The 11,101-nt window shown below is 33.9% G+C and overlaps 1 protein-coding gene across 1 annotated transcript; it reads left to right on the top strand.

Moving 5' to 3' along the window:
- The first annotated feature begins 343 nt into the window (after positions 1–343).
- On the top strand, positions 344–9,845 carry LOC149777883 (uncharacterized). Its single transcript, XM_089938282.1, has 5 exons — positions 344–454; positions 1,427–1,467; positions 4,951–5,066; positions 8,121–8,288; positions 9,713–9,845. The coding sequence occupies exons 1-5, from the start codon at positions 452–454 to the stop codon at positions 9,808–9,810; spliced, it is 426 nt and encodes a 141-aa protein (XP_089794408.1). The 5' UTR covers positions 344–451; the 3' UTR covers positions 9,811–9,845.
- The last annotated feature ends 1,256 nt before the right edge of the window (positions 9,846–11,101 follow it).

Below are 11,101 nucleotides of genomic sequence, written 5' to 3'. Positions count from 1 at the left end.
GCACTTTCCTGTGACATCAATATTTATGTGAAAATATGTAAACGATTTCTGCATCCAAATTAGTGCATAGCAATACGTAAACAATATAAACGTGACTTAAAACGCGAAAACGCTATATTTCGAAGGATATTTTTTTGGCAAATGTAAATTATTGTGCAGAGTTGCTGGAAGCTGTTATATGCGCATGGCCGAACTGCGAAGCTTACAAAAATCGTCCTTTTTAAGCTCGGTTCAGTCTATCATACGCTTATCGTCCGATTCAGACAGAGCCATATCATGCGTAAGGCAGTGCTAACTCAGAAACATTTATTGGACTCAAAATAAAAGAAGCGCTTCTGTCACAAATTTGAATGTCTTATCTGTTTCTACGTCATTCACCTAAGATAACCTCTAATTACGCCATCCAAGCAGCCAGGACTGTTATACTGCATCGCGCCAATACGTGCTCAAAATGGTAAGTAGATACAAATATTTTTGAGCTATGTAACTAGTACTTCAAACAAATGTGTTTCATTTTTATAATTTTATTTAATCTTCACTTTTTCAACGTTATTAACTTTATTACAGTCGATTAGCAAAACACGTTTTTTTTTTTTTTTTTTAATATTTCAATATATCTAACATAACACTTATCATGTGAGACAAGGTACAGAAAATCACAGTCCATGAAGCACCAATGCACTTTTGAAAATCACTTAAATTTATGAATTTTAAACATGGCTATTTGTTTTTTTTTTTTGTAATGTACTTTATTTAATGGTAATTGTCTCATTAAAGTTTAATATTTTGTATATATATATATATATATATATATATATATATATATATATATATATATATATATATATATATATATATATATGATTATGTACTCTGATACATTATATCGAGGTTGCCTACTTAGTACTCAGTTGCATTATGTTGAAGCTGGCTATTGAGCTGATTTTGGAATTCAGTAAATGATCTTCGTTTAAACTTGAAAAAAAAGAAGAAAAAATACTCAACGACCAGTAATCCTTCAGCGGAAATCTATAATATCCCTTACTCAGTCCACGAATTTAAGTACCAACAAAAATCTCTTTTTCACAATAACACGAAAATATATTCTCAAGAAGATAAATTAATTCACATGTACTCTTTTTGCCTTTTGAATTTCTACATGTGAGATTTGGCGTACTTAACAGCATACCTGTTTATAGAGTGAACTCGTAAAATAGGGATTCAGCATGTACGTTAATAAGGGGAAATTATTCGGTATGGTTAGCAGTTGTAGACAAGAAAATTCGCCCGTGTGAGAACATATAGCATATTATCGCTAAAATCCGTTCTGTTTGCAGACTGCTACATAATATAAAGATCGTAACGTTCCAGTCTAAAATGCTAATATTTTGCATCATCTTCAACAGAGAGTAATATTTCATTTCAGATGTTTGCGATTGTGTGTGTGTTTCTCATCAGCACCGTCAGGTGAGTTAACCGTGGAGTCCAGCGTTATGGATAAGTGAAATAATTTGTATGTGATGTTATTTCGGCCAGTTCTTCAACAATTCTCGTTATTTTTTTCATATTTTAATATGTTTCTCTCAAAGTAGAAATTAAAAGATTACTTTAATGCAAGCGGGTCGTCTTTAAAATTACTAAAAAGAATTTCACTTAGATCTTCATTACAATATGCATAATATTATGCTATGACTGTTGCTGCTGGTACAACTATTACTACTACCACTACTATATTTACTACTGTGTCCAAAAACACAATGAAGTATATAATAATAATAATAATAATAAGAATGATAATAATAATAATAATAATAACATTAATATTGATATCGATATTATTATTATTATTATTATTACAAGTGTAAACCCATTGCATGCATTCTTAACACAAAGTTATTAAAGTTGGTACCGATACATTTCTCGCATTTTTCTAGAAGTACGTCAATTTAAGCATGTAATACATTATAGTATACAATACTGAGTGGCAATTGACCTGTGGTCACGTATATCTGTGATAAATAAGATTTCTTCTGTTACTGTTTTGTTTTTCTATTTTTATTTTATAACTCATACTTTATGCAATACCGGACAAGAAAATGACAACAAAACTGGACCAGTTTTGTCCGGGAAATATTGACTTATGATATTAGAGGTCAAGCCTCTTGACCTCTCGGCAACACACGTTAACATTTTAGAGGATGGTACAATTTCACACTACTCATGTGGCCATAGTGAGTTTGTTTCAAAACTTGTATTTAATATTTCCAAATAGATGTAACATAGTTATCCATCAATCTCGTATGATGCTGAGGCAAGACAGTTCACGTATAGTAAATTAGCAGCACTTTGGAAAGAGACTTAAAGAAATCTTTGACCAATGTTAATTCATTTTTAAAGCTCTTAATTTGCGAAATACTAGTATAGCATTTTGCGATTTGAGGATAAACGAGTTACTATTTCAAAATGAATTTTACCAGTGACGCTTCAGCTGGTAAAACAGGCATTTGCAAAAGAAAATCAGCCATTTATGTCATGGAATATTGAGACCTTGACATGTTCTGGTGACCTTTGGAATTCCCTGTCCGCTTATTTTTCGGAGCATATGACAAACAGCGTTGATTTCAGTTATATGGCGAGTTAACCTATGCAATGATATGTTCCAAATGACGTTTTATGGAGAGTTAACCTATGCAACGATATGTTCCAAATGACGTTTCATGGAGAGTTAACATATGCAACGATATGTTCCAAATGACGTTTATGGAGAGTTAACCTATGCAACGATATGTTCCAAATGACGTTTCATGGAGAGTTAACTTATACAACGATATGTTCCAAATGACGTTTTATGGAGAGTTAACTTATGCAACGATATGTTCCAAATGACGTTTATGGAGAGTTAACCTATACAACCATATGTTCCAAATGACGTTTTCCACTGTCAACAGTTTGCCTGATGTAATGTGACTGGTGAAGCTAAAGGTCACCAGAACACGACCTTCCTTCGGTGCCTGTTCGATCTACTTCTTAATAGCTACATTCTAGGGATTGTACACATTTGTCATTTATATTTAATTTGTGTAAGGTTAAAACAATATACACCTCTTTTTATCATTCATCATATGCGAATTTGTTTACCTTTATTGATAAGGTTTATCGTGCTAACATTACCAATATATAATGTTTTTACTCATCATTCAACTATATATATATATATATATATATATATATATATATATATATATATATATATATATATATATATATATATATATATTGATCAACATTTATCTTTTTTTATGCTGGACACTTTTGTTCTTTGCCCTACCCTCCTTTTTGTGGCTGCCAGAAATACAGCAAGCTCTATTTGCTGTATTTCTGTTTATGGCGGTTGCAACCTCAAAAAATGTCTGTATTATATGCTATGTCTCATTGTTCAATTTCATAGCACGTTTACGCTATAGACTTTGTCCACATAGTTATGTTATGCTGTAAATACATAGCAAATATTTGGTTCACTAAGATCATTTATGTTCAATACAAAGTTACGAAAGTGGCCAGCATCAAACAACGTTTGTCTTTGTTTGATTATGTACCCATATACTTTGACTTTGTAATATTTGCACGACTGACCTAGGGTATTCTGTCATTTCACTATCTTCCTCTTGACTCTATCGATGTCAGAAAGAGTAGGTTGGTGCATGTACATTTCAATTTACAGTCTCATCAAACAAGTTAATAATACAAACCATCGTTCTCATCCACTTTCGTTCTGACAATAACTTGCACCCCTCTTCTATATGTGCAAGAACACATCACATAAAACGATTTACGCTCGCGTAAGGACATTTATGTGATGCGTGATTGGGTCTACAATTTCCCGCCAGGTTTGTCGGGTAACGCGCTGTCAAGGGCCAATATATTTAAAGCTTTTAATCACGTGTTCTGCCTAGCCAATCGCAATACTCACGCTCCGGCAGCGCGCGGAGGGATTCTCTCTGATAAGGACTGCGGCTTCAGTTGAGCCAACTTCCTTATGGGGTGCGGACGTGTTTCCTTTGTTCTGTAGACATTTTCCCCACCTCCACCCCATCATACCTCCTTGTATATAATTGTTATATGCTATATTGTTGTTGATGATGTTTATTTATTGTTGTTTTTTTATATTTTTTATTTGTTGTTATATTTTACTTCCTCCATTTATTCGGTTTTTAGGCTGTTGCGTCCGCAGTTATCTCCTACAAGGTTATACGGCTTCTACAGTATCGTTGTATTATAATACCGCTCGTCTCAGTGTTCCATGTGTTAGCACCTTTACTTGATATGTTTTGTTTAAAGTTACATTGCTGTAAATACATAGTTTAGGTGGAGTCTGCTCAGTACATGACAATCATGGTTACGGCGGTTGCAGCCTCAAAAAATGTCTGTATTATATGCTATGTCTCATTGTTCAGTTTCTTAGCACGTTTACGCTATAGACTTTGTCCACATAGTTATGTTATGCTGTAAATACATAGCAAATATTTGGTTCACTAAGATCATTTATGTTCAGTACAAAGTCACGAAAGTGGCCAGCATCAAACACAACGTTTGTCTTTGTTTTAATTATGTACCCATATACTTTGACTTTGTAATATTTGCACGATTGACCTAGGGTATTCTGTCATTTCACTCTCTATCTTCCTCTTGACTCTATCGATGTCGGAAATAGTAGGCTGATGCAGGTACATTTCAATTTACAGTTTCAATTTACGTAAAAGAAACCCAAAGATAGAGTGCAAGCTTTAGTTTTTGGATGATTATTTAAATGTTTAAACAGAAAGCTCACACAATCCTTTGATTTCCAATCACATGACACATACTATAATAATGAAATAAGTCAATGCATATTTCTAGCACATACATTTCATTGTTGTTGCACAGTTAGAATTGATCACTATCTCATTGTAGAGCCACGTCTGAAGAGCAAAGGGCAGTCGTTCTCTTTGACAAGGTTGATACTGACCACAATGACCATTTGACACGGCACGAGTTAGACGGTGTTTTCCTGCTTTTTGATACCGACAGTAAGTCTTTTATCTTTAATAATCTATTTAAACAATATTACATTTTTACAATCGTAATCCAGTCAATCTACATTTCCTGCACCTTGTCTATCCAATCGGCTCCTACAAGAGTGACCAAGATTGGACGTGGGACAACGTGTTTTGCAAAACAAAGTTTATACCATTCGAGTCAATAATGAAGAAAAAAAATAAAAGACACATTTAGGGGAAAATCGAAAGAGAGTGACCTAATTTTCGCCTTCCCACTGATTATGTTACGACTGTACGCTTGACTATGTTGCTCGGACTTAACTGAGTGCAGAATCGTGAAATTCGATAAGTAATAATAATTAGAAGTACCAATCAGCTCAGCTACCTACTGTTATTGTAACAGTGATCTACCCTTCTTTTTGTAGAGACTATGATCAGTTGTTTGTAAGCATTTCTACAGGATTATATGTGATGAGTATCAATATTGTGTACTTGACCTTTTGTACTTGACTTTTGTACTTGAACTTTTGTACTTGACCTTTGTCCAAAATCAAGTTAATGGTGTACCTGGCTATTGACATTAATTTTGTAAACAATATAATACATAATTAATATTTCTCTATGACAGTGGATTACATATTCATATAATTATTTACTGTAAACACATTTACTTCTATTTGTGTTAAAGATATAGTCTTGATTCTGATCTTAAAATCTTCCAGAATGGAATTACCCACTAAGCTGACAGTGTAATTCCAGAAAATAGTATTTTTTTTATCTGGGTTAAGTACATGGGTATATGCTATACATTCCAAGCCAATTGCATATTAGCATAATAAGGACTACAGGTACATCGACACATTCATTATCGGAATTTATTTTGGAACACTACAATAATTGATTTGGAACTTCATACATTACAGTCGCTCAAAGTCTACCTTCCTGTTTGATATAAATTTGTTAATTTCCATGTACTTCTTCAAAACAGTTGATTGACATACTTTCACAGATATGATCAATCATTAAGCTGAGCCAATCCATTCTTCGAAATTCTGCTTTTTCTATTTTGATCTTGGGTCAAGATGACATGTTTTAAATGACTGGTTTGATCGTAATTTTGAGATACATGCCTTATCTTCCTGTGAGTTCCACTGGTCGCAAATGCTTGACTTACGTGAATGGATGACCACATTGTGATGGTTTTCTTTCCCTAATAGTATTTGTATTATGTATAAATTCCAGACAACAAAACTTAGTTTTGCTTCGACATTCGATCATGCTTTAAAGACTGACAATGACATTTAGTTGGATCTGCGTGAGATTGATACCGATAAGACCTCAACGGTGATTTCCTTACAAATCTTGCCCCTCTTAGTGCTGTTACGTCTCCTAAACATTGATACTTTTACCTCAGAAATTTCTTGTTACATTAAAGATGGTCTTATATGAACATGCAGCTGCCCTGATATCAACTAATACTGCCATGACAAGCATCTTGGAGATGTTGCTATTATTGCTTCTGCGTAAAAGGGTGGTTTTGTCACCATGGCCTTTTACCAATATTGTGCCACTATTAACATGGCCACATCCATGCTTTGCTTCCAGTACTTAGACTTTTATTCACATGGTCGACACTTTTATTCTAACATCTATCAATTGACCGTGCCAAGTATAACTTTTGTGTATCTTATTCCAATATCTACTTTTTTAAAATTATTTTGTTCTAATTACCACTGAGCTTTCAGACAAGCGCAGGTTTACGTATATACAGTCTGTCCAGCAAGACGTACGTACTTAATGTCCTATAACCCCTATACCATCAGCTCTAGAGACATGAAATTTAGGTCAATTATATTCTTCTGCGTGTAGATAGTTATGCATATTTAATTTATATTGTGTACTTGACCTTTGTCCCTGACTAAGGCTAGAGTTTTGGCCTACCTAATTTTTCTCATGTTTATTTAAGATATTTACTAAACAGTGAATTCAAGATCTAACTTTTGTTACGAGTTTGGGATGTTCCGGAGGCGAACATGTTGACAATATTTTGGAAGCTGCAATTAGTTTTTCAGAAAAATGCTATTGTTATATATGTTAGGTGGGGACGGATATAAATATGTTTTTGTAAATAAAGTATTCATTCCTGCTTTCTGATCTGTCTGTGGAATGGCTGTGTTCGGATATAATCTGAGAGGAATTATTTTCAAATTATTCATTAAAACTTCAAAGTATTCGTTGACTTTTGCGACTAAACTACTATTTTGGGATTAATGAGTACTCATTCAAAGACATTCTGGATTATATTATTGTGGTAGATCAAGACACTGAGGTTGAGGACGATTACAATTAATGCGGAACAATTTATACTTTTGAATTAGTTACACAACATTTAGAATTAATCGGCATTAAATACTCAATCCTGTAAGTTCATCTTAAATTGTCACCTTGTATCCTAGGGAATTAAATTATTTGTTGATCTGACTAAACTTGTTGACTTTGCTTATTTCGTTTACTTAATTTAAGACCGCATAATCGTAACAATATTGTGCCAGCGCTTTTGTAATATTAATTTCCTCACCTGGACTGAAAAGAGGGGCTATGGGATTTTAATATAAATTTCTTATCACAAGCATTGATAATTGCCTGGTGTGATACTCTGTGGGTGTAATTGTGAAAAGTTTAAAATTCCTGCCCTATTTAACTTTTTCTATAATTATCAGACATTGGAAGAGAAATTAATACGTGCAGTTTTCACTCACCCCGCAGTCCATCCTTTCCTCCATGGTTGCAACACCTTGGTCATGACATGGAAATTATTGCGATCCATTCCATACATAACCATGCATACACTGGCTTGATATGAAAAATACAGAAGTATACATGCAACTGATATAGACCCCGGTGGTCGATCCATAACTCCCAAGGGACTACGCCCCTAAGTCTCAACTTGAAAACTATTGAGATCAACACCAATGAACAGACAGCTGAATCTTCAGGGTGAAAGTCAGAATAGGAAACTGCAGGAATACGTATTTCTAGTTTTGGTAGTATATATTAAAATTATTGGACTATGTTGTGTTGCAGACGACACTATTGTAACCCCTGCAGAATTCGAAAAAGACTGGACAGACGTGTACCATATCGGAGGACCACAAGAAGCTCAGTCTTTATTCGCACGCGCTGACCTCAATGATGACAACCAAATAACGGAAGCTGACCTTCCAGGAATTTTCAAATATTTTGATGTGGACGGTAAGAATATTTTCTTGATTCTTTTTCTTCGCAGCGTCTGACAAATCTTTAGCCCGGAAGACAAGGCTTCCCAAATTCTAGGCCTGGGCTTCTATATCTTGATAAGAATAGCCAATTGGACATCTGGTTGATATAGCGCTTCGTCCATTTTTATTTAGTTATAACTATAAGAATAATTCAAAAAGGAAAATGAAGTTTATTACCTTATAGAAAAGAAAAAGTAAGGCATTAAAACGTGAATCCTTATTAATGAAATTCGGTGTGCTTAATAATTTCAAAAATAAATAACGGTTAAAATAAATGTCACAAATATATTTGAGTTACTGCAGATTTATGTAATCGTTATTTTTTCTTTGTTTATTGTTTATTTTTCAGTTTGTAACATTTGTCTGATATCTTTGTTAAATTTTTCTGGATACCCCATTCTTATCGTTCATACACTGTCTTTCGTCTATTTATGTTTCTGGTTTCAGTGTTTACATTTTGTTCAGTTATAGTTACACCTGTTGTATAGATTATGTTTTATTGTAATAAGAAAGACAACTCCCATAATTTGTTGCTGTATTTCCTGGTATCTGCAACATAATTAATTACCTAGATTGCCCAAGATATAATAAAAATCTTAGATAGAGCTCTTGGTTTCTTAACAGGTTGAAAACTCATTCAAGCACTGTAAATAATATTCACAAATGTTTGTAAAATAAAACAAATATGACATTTTGGGAGGTAAAATTTGCATATATAACTAATGAACTAATTGTCGAATATCTCGCATTATTGATGTTACTGTGGAAACATTTTCGCAATATAACTGTTCTAGCGCAGTTAACGAAAATATTATGCTCGCAAACTTTGGTAGTTAACAGTGTTTACCTGTGTCGAATAAATGCATCCGGACACTGTCTTCGGACATCGCCGTTAGATTCACTATACAAATGAGACTAAATCCCCACATATGTCTCTAATCTGTATTGCACTGGAAACAAAGAAACAAAGAACCAAGCAAACTTATGTCATGTACGGTTATATGTAATGCACTATTTTTCTACATGTGGAATGTTACTTTCATAACTGTTGAATAGTGCCTACAGTGATTAGTTAAATGCCGTTGCTTTTATTATTGTCTCACTGATCTGATATTATAATCCTGACAAGGATGTCCCGTAGTTTGTAATTACGCACGTACGCAGCAGAGATATGACGAATATCAAACAATCATAACATTTTAAAGATCCGGATATGATATGATAATATTACTGTTAATAATAATAATAATAATAATAATAATAATAATAATAATAATAACAATATTATTATTATTATTATTATTATTATTATTATTATTCTAAGCGTGAAAAGCTGAACACACACATACGCACACGAATATATATGCGATATAGTCATATAGATGATCTGTTTTTCAGGTGATGGCACTGTAAACTTGAGTGAATTCCTGACACAATGGGGAGAACTGACTATTCTTCCGGTGCGGCCCCACGACATCAGTGTCAGTGTTGGCTGATCCAAATTATGTAATACAAAATGAACAGAATATTTAACGCATGCATATTTGAGTCATGTTTTTATCTATTTGATGCAAGCATATTTATAAGGCATTTATTTTACGTGTTCCCTTTTCCATATCCCTTTATTTATAAATATATATATTAAATTATAATAGAGTATTAAATATCAATAACAAGTATTTGAATTTCCTAAAATAGATGCACTGTCTACCCATGCACATTTCGCTTACGTCTATTTTCCTTGAAAAGTTTTAACTGTTGATGAAATGTGACATATTGTTGATGCTAGAAGAAGCAGCTTATACTGAGTTTATTTATAAGACATTTATGGCAAACATAATTGCAGTTTGTTGTTGCTGGTGTTGCTTTAACTGTCTAGTTTGCTTGAACTGTCTAGTTTGTTGTTGCTGGTGTTGCTTTAACTGTCTAATGTGTTGGCATTAGCTATGTGAAGCATAATATACTTTATCTTAAGAATTTGGAGGTGTGCCCTAAAACGACCAATCAGTACATTCCTGCAAGAGTTTCTTTTTGTGGTAAAATTACTTGTTCATTCTGAGCTATAAATGATTTCAGATATATGCATCCATTTCTGTCGTGTTTATTACATACTACTTTTTCTTCCCATACGATCTTTCATCTTTGTTTTATTCATAGCCATTATTGCACGTAGGATGCTATTATATGTGGGTGTGGGATGGGGTGCTTTTGGAGGCTTTTTTTAAAAACGGTGTTAATGGATAATTAAAATAAAAGGATATTGCATAAGTTATCGTATCCAACTTAACAACACTTTTACTATGGGAGATTTGTTGTTTGCGGTTGTTGTAGGGTTCAACGCTATTGTTCAGCTCAGAATAGGGCTATACATGGCGGCCAGTATAAATGGTGGAGGAATAACCCGGGAAAAAACCCGGAAAAAAGCACCGACCCACGAGAAGCAACTGGCAAGCTTTCTCTCATACCCACAATGGCCGAACCCGAGACTCGAACCCAGGCAATGATCCGTACCGATAAGCGTTTTAGACCACTTGGTCACTATAGAAGACATGTAAGTAGTGAATAGGGATACCCTAGGGACTAAGGCACTTCCATGTTAAATTAGAGAGTTGTAACCTGGGGACTACGTAAAATTTAACATTAGTTTAAAAAGATAGTACCCTAGGGACAATGGGAATTAACATTGGGGAATAGTTCGTGGGACTGTCTAGGGACAATGGGAATTTAACATGGGAATAAATCGTGGGACTGTCTAGGGACAAGGGGAATTTAACATGGGATTTTTTT

This window comes from Sinohyriopsis cumingii, chromosome 17 (genome assembly GCF_028554795.1).
Source record: "Sinohyriopsis cumingii isolate HCF-2022 chromosome 17, ASM2855479v2, whole genome shotgun sequence".
Lineage (NCBI taxonomy): Eukaryota > Metazoa > Mollusca > Bivalvia > Unionida > Unionidae > Sinohyriopsis > Sinohyriopsis cumingii.
The sequence above is the reverse complement of the archived record's forward strand: the minus strand, read 5'-3'. Positions and strand labels throughout refer to the sequence as shown.

Coding starts and splice junctions, on each gene's coding strand:
- LOC149777883 (XM_089938282.1), top strand. Junction 1,468..4,950: donor TTTCTCATCAGCACCGTCAG/GTGAGTTAACCG, acceptor ATCTCATTGTAG/AGCCACGTCTGAAGAGCAAA. Junction 5,067..8,120: donor CCTGCTTTTTGATACCGACA/GTAAGTCTTTTA, acceptor GTTGTGTTGCAG/ACGACACTATTGTAACCCCT.